This window comes from Chroicocephalus ridibundus, chromosome 5 (assembly GCF_963924245.1).
Source record: "Chroicocephalus ridibundus chromosome 5, bChrRid1.1, whole genome shotgun sequence".
NCBI classification, from domain to species: domain Eukaryota; kingdom Metazoa; phylum Chordata; class Aves; order Charadriiformes; family Laridae; genus Chroicocephalus; species Chroicocephalus ridibundus.
This window is the reverse complement of record NC_086288.1, coordinates 71664009-71679670: the sequence shown is the minus strand read 5'-3', so window position 1 is coordinate 71679670 and position 15662 is coordinate 71664009. Positions and strand designations below refer to the sequence as shown.

At 39.5% G+C, this 15662-nt stretch overlaps 2 protein-coding genes across 11 annotated transcripts in view; one reads left to right on the top strand and one right to left on the bottom strand.

The window, feature by feature from the left end:
- Positions 1–4383, top strand: part of LNX1 (ligand of numb-protein X 1) — a 128634-nt gene extending 124251 nt beyond the window's left edge. For all 8 annotated transcript variants that reach the window (XM_063336455.1, XM_063336456.1, XM_063336453.1 and 5 more), the window contains 2 exons: positions 2697–2855; positions 3575–4383. In XM_063336455.1, the coding sequence (XP_063192525.1) occupies positions 2697–2855; positions 3575–3710 (295 nt within the window). In that variant the 3' untranslated portion in view covers positions 3711–4383. The remainder of the gene's footprint in view (positions 1–2696; positions 2856–3574) is intronic.
- A 153-nt stretch (positions 4384–4536) lies between these two features.
- Positions 4537–15662, bottom strand: part of FIP1L1 (factor interacting with PAPOLA and CPSF1) — a 45110-nt gene continuing 33984 nt past the window's right edge. For 2 of the 3 annotated variants that reach the window (XM_063336462.1, XM_063336464.1), the window contains 3 exons: positions 12320–12539; positions 6235–6372; positions 4537–5477 (listed from right to left, as the gene is read on the bottom strand). In XM_063336462.1, coding sequence (XP_063192532.1) covers positions 5330–5477; positions 6235–6372; positions 12320–12539 — 506 coding nt within the window. In that variant the 3' untranslated portion in view covers positions 4537–5329. The remainder of the gene's footprint in view (positions 5478–6234; positions 6373–12319; positions 12540–15662) is intronic. The other variant, XM_063336463.1, reaches the window with a different exon arrangement.

Below are 15662 nucleotides of genomic sequence, written 5' to 3'. Positions count from 1 at the left end.
GTCTAGACACTATTTATCCTCAAGCCTTGAATCTGAGGCAAGTTCACACATAAATTACTCCTTGTCCTCAGCTTTCGGAGTATTTACAGATCGAGGCAGAAGACGGTTCTCCTCGGACCAGTTGCAGTTTAGTGGCTTATGGCAGTTTAACCAGGTCAAAACACACAGACCGGGGCTCTCATTACGGCAGAGAGGTAACGGACTCACACACACTAAGCATCTTCGGATGACGCAAGTACTTATTTCATTTTCTCTCTGTGACACTTTCTTGCTTGTCTTTGTAACCGCACAGCCACAAACAGACCCGAATGAACGAACTCGTTGCTCTGGCAGAGCAGGCAGTGGCCGCTTACGCACCGAAATATTGGGAGCAAGCGGTAACAGACGTAGCTCAGATTTGCACACACCTGCCTCCCAGCATCCCTTCCCCATTTCTGACAGCACTAATGGACGGTGCACTGCCGTGTTTATACGCTCTGTCCCACAGGATGGAGATAAGGAACCATCAATTTAAAGGCGTAAACACCACGTGGCCACTCCTGTTCTGTCGAGAGTTGAACTCTAGCTGTGGTCAGTGGGTTGGACTGTGCATGCACCAAGTGCCCACAAAGCTCAACACCCCCCATCAGGATGAGAGAAAATAGGAAAAACAAGAGAAAAAAAAAAAAAAAGCTTATGGGTCGAAGTAAAGACAGGGAAATCACTCTTGTGGGCACAACAGCCTTAGCTTGGGGAATTTAATTTAGAACATTTAATTACCAATTTGGGTATTGGGAACCAAAGGTGACAAACGCATAAACACTTTGGAAAACGCCTTTCCCCCCCTTTTCCCACAGCGAGCTTCACTCCAGCGCCTCTCCTCCCACTTCCCTGGTCTCCGCTGCCTTGTTGTCACAGCAGGTGACACCCGTCCCTTCAGTGAGGGGACCGGCAGCGCAGGGGGACAAAGTCAGGACAGGGTAGTTTCTCCCACTCCTTGCTTCCCATGTGTTTCCTCTGCTCTGGCAGAGAAAAGAAGCCTAATGCCAGTATGCCACGTCTATTCCACTTAAACTTAGCACACGCTTTGACGGCAAATACGTATTTCTGTAACCTTACGGGCTGTATGTACAGAATGCATGTAAGCCTTGTGTGTCTGCACTGCCTTTTCTTCTCCTGTCTTGACCCGCTCGGCCTTTTCTTTTCTAAGGCATTAGGCTTTAGCTGCTCACCTTTCACTTTCGGCAACGTACTCCTTAAGGCAGCAAACAGAGCCTCCTGCCACCCCCCCAGAATCAACACTAGGTAATAGCACTACCGGCTGAAGCCTGGCACCGCTTGGTCATGACCTTGATAAGTACCATCAAACACAGAGGGTTGAAGTGATTTTGCACATTGAAGAAGTCCACAGATGGTAACGCAGTAATGCCTGGCTGCTGAGGAAAGAAGCAAACGTCACCTGTTTCTTACATTAGTGGATTCTTGTGCAAACAGTATATCCCTACCCTCCTGGCAGCAGGTGAATATTTGTAGGTCCTGAGGGACTAATCTAGCATTGCTATAAAATCCTGCTGTGAAACACAGCAAAAGCATCATGTGACAAATAAGAGTTTAAAAAAGGTAGACGCATTGGCCTTTAAGCTGTATTTAAGATAAGTAACTTACCTTTTTACAGAAGTGTCAGCCATTTCTTAGAAACTAGAGTCTCTGAAGGGATCTTGTAGCAGTTCCGTGCCATAGACCAGCCTATCCTTTCAGATTTGGAACAGCCAAAGGATTTTCAGGCTCTTCAGTCATTCCTGGGTACACCGGCAATGATGAGTGGGTCAAGTACCAAGCACAGAAATCTTGGTTGCTCTGTAGCTAATGAAACTCATCTTGTTTTTTCCTACTTGTTTAAAAAAAAAAAGCACAAGGCAGGTATTGAGGTTATTACTGTGCTCAGAGCAACAGGCAATGCGTAGGAGTCTAACGACCTTACTGCTCTGGCCTTTCCCTAGTCCTTGTTTCAGCTAAGCTTTGACTCAGCATAACTTCCAGTATCACAAAATAAATGTAAAGGGCAGAGGCAGATTTCAGCTCTCTTACCATAAAATGCTGCGTTAATGGTTATAGTGAGGACAAGGTGTCCTCTTGACAGCAGCCTCAGCACTCCCAAGCACTGAAGGACACGGACAGGATTCTCTCCCATTCCATGCTGCGACTTACCACGTTCCCTGACAAGAAAAGCTCAGGGTCCCTTCTTCCACTGGTCATCTCTGTGATTTTTGGGAATTCTGGCTCATTTCATTGTCCCTGAAATTATTTAGCTTTGACGTGCACCACAGTAATAAGTCACTGGACCGTACAAGGCAGATAAAACCACCTCTAGAATAACGGTTTACAAATATTAAATCCAGTCTCACTTAAGTGTTTTTTCTCCATCACTTTCAATTGCAACTGGATCATTTCCATTAATTTTTACTCTATGAAGCAATTTATTTAATATTTTAACCCCAAGATTAACCTAGTAGTTTTACTTTTAAGATAAGCGGTTGTGGAAAGCGGCAGTACAAAAAGCCAGGAGGGAAGCGTAGATGTCTACTGCAGTGGAACTTCAGTGCTATTTTAGGTCTTCAAAACACTCTACGGGTGTAGGAAGAGGCAGATTCATCATTAAGGATTCACCAGAACCTAAAGTTAACTGCAAGACATTTAATAAGACTGGTTTGTTTCAGGTATTTGTACAGCTGCAAAGAAATAGTATTACGAAGAAACACATCTGGAAGTCTTGGCTTCAGCATCGTAGGAGGTTATGAAGAACATACTGGGAACAAACCATTCTTCATCAAATCCATCGTTGCGGGAACACCAGCATATAATGATGGCAGAATTAGGTAATGATAACTATCTATCTAATGAAAAGTAGCATTTAAGTAAGTCTTTCATCTAGTTCATTGGGGTTTTTTCCTAAACAAGTTTCCATGGAGACAGTGTGTGTGGGGGGGGAAAGGACTCACTTGATCCAGAACTCTGACAGACCTGGCAATAGGACATGAGCGTCCTGAACTTTCATAGATTTGCCTTCATAGTAGAACATTTTCAGATGTCTAGCAATCACTAGTACATGAATGAGTACAAAGATAAGTCAGTTTGATCTCCGGCGTAGTATGTGCCAGCACACAGCAGCTTTCCCACATCCCCAGCCCAAAAAAAAACCCCACCCAACCACCCACCCACCCACCTTCCCTGCAAACACCAATACAACTTAAGACGGTAAATGCAGAATTATGGAGCAAACTTACATCAATTAAGTAGTCTTAAAACACAGTTTGTTCAGAGCACGGATCATTCCCACCTGAAAGAACTACATCTTATTTTCTTTCAAATATGTCTAATTAATTATAAAGTTGTAAGAAAAAAAAATATGAAAAAACCAAGCAAAGTATTTTCACCTGCTTTATTCCCTTACTCATGAAGCATGGTTAGCCAGAGAAGGAATAGTAAAACTCATTTCTACGCCTTCCTCACAGGACACGCTTTGGCATTTGCAAGTGTTTAAGGTAAGAAGTCACCTTGTTTAATTGTTTTCCCATCTTTGCCTTTGGTTTTTCAGATGCGGCGACATCCTCCTTGCCGTCAACGGCAGGAACACATCGGGAATGATGCACACCTGCTTGGCAAGGATGCTCAAAGAACTGAAAGGAAAAATTACTCTCACAATCGTGTCCTGGCCTGGCACTTTTTTATAAAATATGGAGAGTATAACACGTAATTTAAAGCAGGAAAAAAAAAAAAAAGGAACGTCAGTCTTTCTTTGCTTTTTTGGGGGGTGAAGTATGTGTTTATAAAGAAAAGGTTTGTGAAATTTCAACCTGCATGTCAAGAAAAGTCAAGTTTAGGCAAAGCAAGGACACTCGTCAGAAAAATCAGAGTGATTTAAGCTACAGACTTAAGTCTTTCCTTCCCCGTGTTCTTAAGATTTTTTGTTGGTTTTTTTTATAAATATATATATATTTAATGCATTTAATAATAATAATGAAATTGAAGGAGCAGCAGCTCCTACTCACCTACTTTATTTTAATTTACAGAAAGAAATCCTTGAATAACTTCTGGAAAAATTTCTTGCAATTTTTCTAGTTGCAAAAATCAGGTGAAGGTTTTTATCCAACACAATAATAGCACTTTGATTATGTGTATTTTTCATGGTCAGCATGAAGCTGGTATTTTCAAGACTTTCAAGTACTGTTTGTTAGTCTGTAAAACTGTGAATTAAATTTCTAAAATAATTAAAAATAACTGTAACTGTGTACTTGTACAGACATTATTTTCATCCAAAACCAAACGACCTCGTTTCCCTGCTATGTTTTGATTAATGCTATTAAATGTAGGATTTTTATATAGAATTATTGTTTATAAGGAAGTACACTGCACCCTGCTAATACCATCAGTTAAGTCTTCTAAATAGCACCCTGACAGGGCAGTACGTTTGCAGGACTGCCGTGCCAACTGCACTCGATACTGTTCTGGATGGATGGAGTAAATCTGAAACTGGTGACGGTCTTGTATTTTTCTTAAAATAGTTGTTTGCCTTTCTCTGCAAATTACCCATGTTTCAAAGTCTTTTTTTTTCCTCACAAGTTGGCAATGGGAGGAGGATATGCTTGTTAATCTTTAGCATGTTAAGGACAGCTGTTCCCCTAGAACGAAGGCTAAAATGAACTTTCTCTTAAGCCACTGAAAAGCAGCAGGGGTGATTATCCAGCTCAGCTCACCCATATGCACCCACACAAACCAGACACAATTACCAAGTGTATGATCACAGCACTCAAGTGTTCCACCAGACTAAGAACAATCAGCACCTTTCCCAGATTTTCTAATTTTTTTTCGTTTCACCTTAGTACAAGGTTCTTGAAGAGTCTGCAATTCCTGCCTGTCCCTGTAGTAAAGGATGACCTTTTCAAATATGAACTCCAAAAGCTATACTAAACCCACGCTGTTCCAGATGGTGGTATATAATAAAGTGAATGCACATTGTTTCTAAAGTCAGTAAAGCAATGACCTTCCCACTGGCTTATGAAAAAAGGAGACAATTTAATACAAAGAATTTAAGCCCTAGGTATATTGTAAGCGCATAAGCCTCTAGCTGTAAGACGTCTTCTCACTGCTTCTTAAAAGACAAAGTCAGTCCAGAAATCTTAACATGAAAAATTCATTCTTTTATTTTCAAAAAAAACAAAGTAACTTTTGATTTCAAACTAACAGAACAAGATTAAGAGCAAATTATTTTAATACCCAGAAAAATAACAAGATTTATAGTCATCTATTTCTGGCACTAATATATATGCAAGTAGGCAAAAATCACACAGGCCTATTCCGCGGGGGCAGCTTCAGTGTTTTCCTGTTCAGGAGCAGGTTCACCGCTGGCTTCTTTTCCTTCTTTGCTTCTTTTGGATTTTTTGTGTTTGTGCCTTCTGTGGCTGTCCCCTTCTTCACTGTCGTGACGACGTCTGCTGTTACTAAATAGAGAGAGAGAAAAAAAAAAAAATACCTCAAACAATTGCACGACACTTCAGGCCCCACTTAATTAACAGAGGACCAAAAAACCAGCCCTTTGCATTCGTATTTGAAAACTGGCACCTGCTCCTGTTCCGACCCAGGTAGTATTTGGATGTCAGCACAGAATTTAATTTTTCATGGCATGGTACATACATCCACCCATCCTGTACTTTTTGTTGGGAAACTGGAATGATTTTTTTTTTTTTACATTTGTAACTCATGTTCTAATAGCAATACTTTTAATAATGTCATGTCCCTATGGGCATCCCTTAATGGTTTATTGACCCCGTTCCCTGGACTTAACCTTTATTTCTAACTTCAAAAGAATCAAGTTGAACAATTTCTATCAAGTGACCATGAGGATTATTTTACTTACTAAGAATCACTGTTGAGCTCTTACGTCAATGCTGCTGAATGTCAGCTTTACTCCATTTCTTTCTGACCTACCATTTCTACCCTTCTTTCCCCAAATTCATAATTCCTGTTCACTACCTAAGACTGTCACATCCATTACTCAATATGAAGTTACCTGGGGCCAACATCACTTTTTGTCTGACCACATTTTATGTGGCAGACTTGTTCCAAGTAGTACATCTAAGTGTTTATACAGTCTTTCCACAAAACTCCAGTTTGTTTGGGGTTCTTTCAAAAATTTACTTTATTTTTTTAAACTGTTCAAGTCTTTCATATCCTATTAAAAAAAAAAATAAATCAAACCTTCGAGATGACTTGTGTCTAGTCTCTTCTTTCTCTCTGTGTCTCCTGTCTCTGTGTCTGTCTTCTTTCTCTCTACTTGTTCTATGGCGGTCATAGCCTCTTTCTGCATAGTCTCTGTATCTGTATCGTTCTTCGTCACTGATTAAAAAAAGATGATATTTTCAGGAAAGCAGTATATACATTAAAAAAAAAAAAGACATTCCTACACATTCTCAAGATATAAATGACAGAAAAACTCAGTGTTGCTTCTGGGTTTCTAAATGAGATCCACAACATATGCTATAAGGACATTAAGCTCTTCACTTTAAACACTAGACTTCTGTGGTTAATGTAATTTTGAAAGAGGATTGTACAATAAAAATGGAAGGAAAGGAGAATACAACAGTGCCACAATAAAGTTTATTACCACAAGTGCTGCCCTGCCACAATGCTGGTAAAACCCCCTAAATATTACAGGCTATACAAGAATTTAAAAGCTTTACTTATGAATGTATTTTCCTATTTTGACTTAATGAAAAGGTCAGTTCTAAGAGTTTAGTGAAATTAAAAAAAAAAAAAAAAGAAAATTAGAGCAGTGTCTATAGTTAGCCAACACCACTCAAATGCTGTATTAGCATAGCTTAAAAAGGCATGCTCGTTTAATCAATTCTCTACCAAGAAAATACTACCCAGATATAGTGTCCAGTATCAATTGACAATGAAAGTTATATACAAATGAATTTACTGTAACTATTTATGTATCACATGAAGTCTTTGTAACCATAGTTTGGAAGATCCCTACCAAGTCCTACAGAAAGACACAATGTGACCAGGTTTTCAGAGGCAGGAATTAAAACAAATAACAATTCAGATACTATTAAGCTGACAGAAGCCAAGTGTTTCATGCTTTCTTTGCCAACACTTGCCATAAAGGAAAGACTCTTCCTGAAGACCCTGACAGCAGCAGAAGAGAGCAGACAGGTCACACAAGGAGAACAGCTCAAGCCCAGGGAGATTTCTCACTCCTGGAGCAGTGAGAACTTGGATCAAAACAGTTTTACCTGCCATAACTTGGATCCTGTGGCCATTTCCCAAATGAAAACATTACATCAGCGATTATTACGGCTAGGCATGAAAACTCAGAAAAGCGTGAATGCCTCATGCAAGAGCACTAGTCTTTCTATGACACTTTGTACGATTATATCATGAAGCAAATTTAAAAAATTAGCAATTTAAGATACTGTAGAGAAGCATCAAACGCCCCACGGAAAATCCTATTTTTCTAAGGGACATGAAAAATATTCACACACCAAAACCAGGAAAACTACAGGGGAAAAGAAAATATCAGGAAAATTACTAAAGAACTCAAAGTTATGATTTGTCACTGAGCAATATGGCTGCATTGAGTAGTGCCTGTATTGTTATAAAACTCTTATAATATTTATACGATTTTATAATGCACTTATGACTACAGATCTGAGAGCAAGCTGATCAAATCCTACACAGTACATTTGTGACAGATCACAGAATCCCAGACTGGCTGGGGTTGGAAGGCATGACTGCAGGTCCGCTGGTCCAAACCCCCGCTCAAGCAGGGCCACCAGGACCAACAGTTGCCCAGGACCATGTCCAGAGAGCTTTTGGATATCTCCAAGGATGGAGACTCCGCGACCTCTCCGGCAGTGCTCAGTCACCCTCACAGGCATCATGCCACTATCATTTCTCTTAACTATTGTCCCCCCCCAAGACAAAAATGTAGTTTAACCTCATTAAACACTTTTTAAAAAGACTATGTTAAATCTAACATGTCTCTCCCACAAGAAAACCCTACAACAGAGACATGTCAACTTATAAAAAATGAAGGCAGTGCAGCCACAGAACATGAATTCCGATGATGTTACTCCACATCCAGCTTAAGGCACCCTAGGTTACAGCCCAGGGTATGAAAGCAAATTCACTTGTTCCACTGAGATGGCCAAAACACAGACAGGTAAACTAAAGCAGTTGGGGGTGGGGAGAAGGGAGAAAATAAATCCCAAATCTTACAATGCTGAAAACTCAAGTCTTACGTCTTTAACCTGTTTCTATCTGTATCAATCCTTAACCAGTGTTTTACCTTCAAGTTTCTACTCTACTCTCAGGAGAAGGAGGGACATGTAGGGGAGACACAGTCCAAGTCCCTTTCTACTGAGCATTTCTTCTCATGAGAAACAAACTCAAGGCTTCAGGGAAAAGGGTAAAAGCAACAATTGGAAGAGTTTTCTTATCAAATGTTACAGAAAGATGAAGGTTGATATCAGCTGCTAGTTTCTAGGATAAGTCATAGTGAAGAGAAGACTCGCCTAGCTCACACAGCAGTTGGTTTTGCGGTTCAGAATGACAGTCTTCATTAGATCTATGTTTGAAGCGTGTCTTAATTTGATGTGTAATAAAGCAGCACCATAAAGACATCATGTGCCTGGTGAAGGCTAGTTACAAAGCTGTTTTATGACACAAAAAAAAATTATAAAGTTAAAAATCAAATTAAAATTAGGTTCTGAAATCTACCAAAAGTTACAATCAAAAGGTAAAGTCTAATTTGAACAACAACTGAAAATTTTTGTTAGTGGTGGGATTCCTGTACTAACATCCCTTTAAAAGTGCTTCTAGTCATCACAATTTTAGGAGCCTTATACTTCTGCAGCCTTGCAGGGATAGGAAAAAGGTAGCACCAATTCAGCTATAGTTTACTCCCAATATCTGATATTCCTATCCAGAACTAACACTTTGATGATCAGTATCTAATTAAAAAGTCAAAATTTGAACGTCTAATGCTGCCTTTGGATGAGCTTGCTGTAAGAAGTTAGATTACTACTTGTAGACTTACAGCTTGGTTTCAAAGCTGAGATTCAAAACCTTTAACGTTAACTCGCAGTCTGCATTTGCTCTGCTACACAACTTTTTAAAACACTCTAGAAAAGTTTAAAAATATTATTGATACTCCTTTATATCTATATATATATCCTCTCTCTCTCTCTCTATATATATATATCCTATATATATTGATACTCCTTTTTGTAAACCTTATTTTGGCAAATTGCTAAGGAACCATGACAGCTTGTAAGCGTGCCTGAAAACAAACAGCCTTTCTATAAGTAAAGCAAAAAATCAGTTTGCCAAGTCCAGTATGTTGGGAGCTTTCAGGAACAGGAATAAGTGCTATGTACCCAACGTTACACCACTGATCTCCTCCCCATTTTGTATCTGGGCTTACAGTTATCAAAGCCTTCAAGGGACAGCCTTGAGAGCACTACAACCTTTGACCTGTGTCCTCCTGGGAAAGAAGCCCAAAACCAGTCCGTTCCATAAAATCTCCATTCTCTACACCTTTGGTTACTTTTTCAAAACGGACTACAAGCTATTAACTTCACAAATCAGGAGATCTCACTTTGGCAGAGATGCCTAACTTCTGATATCTTTCCCATATATTCAAAAACCCCTTCAACAAAGAATAACAGAAGGATTTAGGGTGGACAGGACTTCATGGAGGTCACTTAGGCTAACGCCTCCTCAACACAGGGCTAACTCAGAAGTCTGGTCAGGTGCTCAGGAGCTTGTTCAGTAAAGTTCTGAGTATCTCTGAGGCTGGAGATTTCATGACCTCTACCTGCAATCTCTCTTACCAGCTGATGACTCTTTTTGTGATTATTCTCTCCCTCCCTCCATGTAATTGGAATTTCCCTTGCTGTGACTTTTAACTATTGCCTCTTGTCCTTTCTCTGTGCACCTTGAAAAAGAGCCTGGCTCTATCTTCTCTATAACCGCCCAGTAGGTAGCTGAAAATAGCCTTTAAGAACCCTCCTCATCCTTCTCCTTTCAAGCTAAATAAACTCCAAGCCCTTACCCCTCCTAACCACCCTTTCAGACCTCCACTGGACTCTCTGGTCTGTCAATGTCTTCTTTGTCCTACCGAGGGTCCCAAGACTGGGCACAGTACTTTGCACATTGTATCAAGTGCCAAATAAAAGGGGAATATCGGCATTCTCCACCTGCGGGATACACTCTAATGCAGCTCAGTGCATTTTGACCTTTATCGCACAAGGAGCACCGGGTCCCGTTCAATTTGCTGTCCATCAGGACACCAAGTCCTTTCCTGTTAGCTGCCTTCTGGCCAGACAGACCCTACATCTGCTCTGTTGCTTGGGACTATCGGGTTCCAGGAACTTAGAAATACAGTTGTTGTGGTTTGGTTTTGTTTTTCAAATTGCTGAGGAAGAACCACAAAATGGTAACGTATCAATCAAATTCCAAAGTTTACATTTTTAGTGGTAACTAATTGAATTGAAACTATCAAAACTAAAAAAAAAAACATAGTCTTTGCAGAAGAGACAACAGTCCAAAAAGAATGGCATCTTCTCAAGGAAGCAGACTGAGATACATAGTAAAAATGCACGATTTCATCTGAGGATAGCTGGGTAAAGGTAGAACAGAATATAAAGAGAGCTGAAGGTCCCATTTTCTTACCATTTTAAGAAGTACTATAGCACAAATACAGGCTATTTATCTGGAAAAGAAGTGCCGCAAAACATCGAAAGCAGTAATTTCTGAGCAGTAAAAAGCTAAAGATGATGCTTACTCCAAATCCCACCACAGTATTGCTTAAACAAAGTTTGAACAAAGGGAATTTCAATAAAAGTAATGCATCTGTGCAGCCTCTAAAGTAGTCCACATTTTCTTCCTTGTAGCTCATTTAATTTTATTTTCTTAAGTGCATAGAATTGAAAATAAACCTTCTTGAAAAACACTGCATCTGCATGTTCTGTCTTAAGCTTCTCCCACCATCTCTGGGACTCCCCAAACCAACTTATACTAGTTAAGGGCCTCCTGTTTTCTTACACAGCCATGTGGCAACAGCTTTGCTACAGATGGTGGATAATTTAGTCACATAAAAAAGTTGAAGCCTGCTCTTCCCCCTCCTTTACAGATAACTCTGGCAGCAGCACAGAGATTTCTCGAGGCCTGGAAGCTATTAAGGTTCATTTCAAGCACCCTTGAATGACCAGGCTTCTTTCTGGCCTTCAATCAAGCTGTCTGAGAAACAGATGTTTAGATTGGTCTTGAGTTCTCAGAAACTGACCCTGGAACACAGCACATGCACACGGGAGAGGACATCAGCACATCAGCATACATGGAAAATCCCTCGTCTTGCACCAAGTTTGGGTCTTCAGCTAACAATCACCATGCGAAAAAATGTCATCTCTCAACTGAAGTAATGTTGACTCTGGGTGCTCTTATTCCCCACAGCGCAAAATCACCGGTAAAAACAATCCGCCTAACAGCTAACATACATATTCTGCAAAAAGGGAAACTTAACAAAAAACACTGAGAAAAGCATCAGGATGTTTACCCCAAAATACTTAGCAAGTGATGAGCAAAGTAAATTTAGATAAATCTGGAAAGCCAACAGACCTCTGCTCTATGGAGTCACAGTGAGCTCAACATAAATGCTTTGTACTTGAGCACATGAACCACAGAAGAATTGCAGCTTTTTTCTTTTTTCTTTTTTTTTTAAAGCAATTAGAGAGTTGAAAGCCGAATAAAGTTATCTGCCATTATTTTCATCATCTGCCTGAAAATGGAAAAATGTTCTTGACCTTGCAATAATAGTTCTCAAAAAGATAGGGCAGATAATTATCCAGCTAGTGCTAACGACCAAACTAACCGTTTTAGCAGCTAATAACACCATTAATTAAGGTCAAATGTTGCACTGCATTGCTCTTAGCACTGAATTGACAACGAGGATTCATTAGTACTTCTACAGATTTTTCTAGAACTACCAATGTCAAAGCGAGCTGGCTATCTCACTCATACACAGAGCTTAAATCACACCTTTGACCTGTAAAGCACTAGGACCAGTTTGGATGTATGCTGTTGTTTTTACACTTCTGGTTTACATTTAGGAATTTAATTGTAGTTTCTAAGAGAAAGGGGGGAAGGGGAGGAAACCACACCCTCTAGCTCTTTGGAATATACAGCTGAACACTAAATTTTAATGTTGAAGCACACTGTTTAACACAGACACAGGGTTTTGAGCAGAGTTGCAGCATGCTTAAGACATTTCACTAACCTGTTGAAGACACTTGGAGTTGGACTGTGATCTCGGTCCCTTTCTCTGTCTCTGGTACGTTCTCGATCTCTGTCTCGGTCCCGGTCGCGATCCCGATCTCTGGATCGCTCTCTCTCACGTTCCCTATCCTTGTCTCTTCGTGCATAGTAATCCCACTGTTTGCTGGTGTCCATAAGACTAGACCACGAAGGAGCAGAACCTGCAAGGTGCGGAAAGGTGACTAAAGAAAAAGACGCGGGTATTAGAAAGAACAAAATGAGATACCATACGAAAACTGTAATACTACTTATGCATGAAAACACAGACATTTGTCAGCCTCCTCCACTGACATTTTTCAATCTCCCCCTTTTACATAAAAGCTAATTCTGAGCAAACTCTGTATTTTTTCCATGATGCTAATAAAGGCCTCTGGCACTCATTTAAGTACTCGTTATGAAGATATACAGAACCAGGATATACAGCACAAGCCTGTCTAAATCCTTTTGAAAAAAAATACATATATTTTGTGCAAAGATTTGCTGAAAGAATCTGATTTTATGTGGTCAAATGGCTTTGTTTTGGGGGAACAACAGAACAAAAACAACTGAAAACAAAACTGCCTTTGAAACCCAGTTGCTCTGAAAATACAGTTCAGAAAAACAGGGAAAAAAGATGCTTCCAACTTTATATTTAGATGCTACTATTTTTATGTTTTGTCTGTTTAAAAAAATGGTATTTAAAATATAATGTTAGTTACAAAGTTCTCATTCACTAATTTATATTCTATACTGTGCTTTGCCATACTTTTCTTATTAGAGAATGTAACAGCTTTAGAAATAAATTCCATAAATTCGTACTGGGGAGAAGAAATAATGCTCCTACTTATTCTTTGTAGGATACCATTTCTAATGAATACTCAGCACAACCGCTATTACCACTAAAATATAATAGTTTCGGAAAATTAAGCGTATTATCTTCATCTAAAAGATGATGCGCTTAAGAAGGAAATCACAACACCATCTCACAATATTTTTAGATAACCAGCAATGGGCAGAGAGAAGGGACATGCTTCTCCATTGCTTTCTGCCAAGTCTGATATAATAAATAACTACTACTCTTAATGCCCCAATTGTTCTGTCCTGCCCTCCCTCTCCAGAAGCCCTGTGAATGCATCCCATTAATGAAAAATAAGGGCTGTAGTATTTAACTGGAAACAGCACTCTCTAGTGGACTTACAGTACAGAGGGACTCCCACTTTCTGCTTATCTGCTTTGCTAGCCAATGATAACATAGCCTTCAATAAATCGTTTGTTTTGAGCTCCACTTCTTTATCTATAATACGAGAACAATATTCACTTGACTCCATGGTGTCACAAAGAGAGATTAATAGTATAATTAACATAAACATCCACTGAACAATGTAAAGTGCCTTACTGATGCTGTATTTAATGCTGTCGAGTTATAAACCCAGTGTTTTCTCCTGACAGCGATGTTCAGACTGCCTTGCCCATGTCTGGGGTACGGCTGCCCCAGAAAGCTTTGGCAGAAGCTTCAGGACAGCAGTTTGCCAAACATCCAAAGGAGGAATACAAGAGACCTTTTGAGCAGGCCGTGGAGCAGGAAAAAACACTTCATTGTTAAAATACATAAGCAATGAAAAGCATTATAATTCTTTAAAAAAGCATTTATACGAGGTTTTGCCTCTAACAAAATGCTTGACACTGTTTCACTTCAGGGCTACAGACAAAATGAGGAGTTAACAGAAAAAAATACCCTAATACAATAGTATGTTGTTCATTATACTGCCAAAACCTGAAATTCTTCTAAGGAAAGCAGCCAGAAATAGCAAAAAAACAGATGGACTTTAAAGACTGCTAATTTCCTTGACTTGCCACTATGTCAACAACATACGTATGGTCTACAAGACACTGGCTGCCAGAATATTCCGATCTAAAGTGTAAACTTAACTTTAAAGGTATGCTACAAAAAAAAATTAATGGCAATATAAACTTTTATGATAAATTTTGGTCACACCCTCGCATCTGCAGTAATTCTCATGAGACAGAAGTACGCCACCTCCACCCCAATAACCTGAGATAAACCAGTTATTCGATACTCTGCGCTTTTTTTATCTAGATTTTCAGCAGTAATTATTTACAACATGCAAGAAGCTTACTTCCCAATATGAATTGGTGTTCTGCGTTTACTACTTAGAATGGAGTAATTTGTCACTTGTAATATTTCTACATGGATTATTCTAATAATTTCTACAAAGACACTTCTGAAGTTTAACTCCTATTTTATTTTTAAAACAGGAAGAGAGGGAGCTTTGAACAATCTGTAGTTTTGGAGACTCAAGTCCTGTTTTGGAGACGGTTTAAAAATTTAAAGCTGCATGGTGGCACAGTATAAGGCAAACTAGTAATACATCTTCTTTGTGCCTCAAAAAATACTGACTCTCAAACTGTTTCTGTAATGCTAAATTTCTTGCAAGTTCTAAACTATAAAGAACATAAATAAAGATATAAAGAACATATCATAAAGATATAAAGACATTTAGAGCACACAACAGAGAAAGGCGCAAGGAAAAAGCAAACAAGCGCTCAATACGAGTCGCTTCCCCACCGGACCAAATGCAGTGCCATATATCGGCAGCTCAATAAAACTCAAAGATTTGATGGCAAAGGTAGCTTTGATACAGTGGAAGACCACAAAGGCAAAATAGATATTCTTGAAGCTACAAGTTAAGGATATTATTTTACTATGCAACCTTCCTAACAGGCTTGCAGTAGGAAACATGCCTGACCACTAGGGAAAAGACACAAAGGCATGAGATTAGCAATTTGAATAGGCAGAAGAAAGGCTAGTGCCTTCATCAAGATTGGTAATTTTTGCAGTGCGTTTCATATGTTCGTCTTCCCCCATAATTTTGACAAAGCCATGAAACACACAGACTGGCAAAGAAGAAAATGGGTTGTAGACCCAGGGCTATCATCCAAAGTAACTATTAAATAATTATATTTAGTGATTCCTAATTAAAATGATCATCTGTACCCTACTGCGCCACTGAGCCCTCCATTTACCTAAGCTCTGATGCTCGGAGAGCACTGGTAAAATTGGCCTGCGATCATGTTATGAGACAGGGACTGTGAGAGTAAGATTCTGGCCAGGAAAACATCTTTCACTAAGAGACGAACAACAGCGATAAAATGCCACTCAGCCTCTACAGATCCAAAAGTATGTATGTCAGGCACAGCTTAGAGACAGACAATTTGCTTTTTGCTGCAAATAGGAAAGCTTTTGCCACAACAGGGATGTCAGATACACTGGCAAGATGGGCACAGGGTGTGCTCCTTGGTCTCCA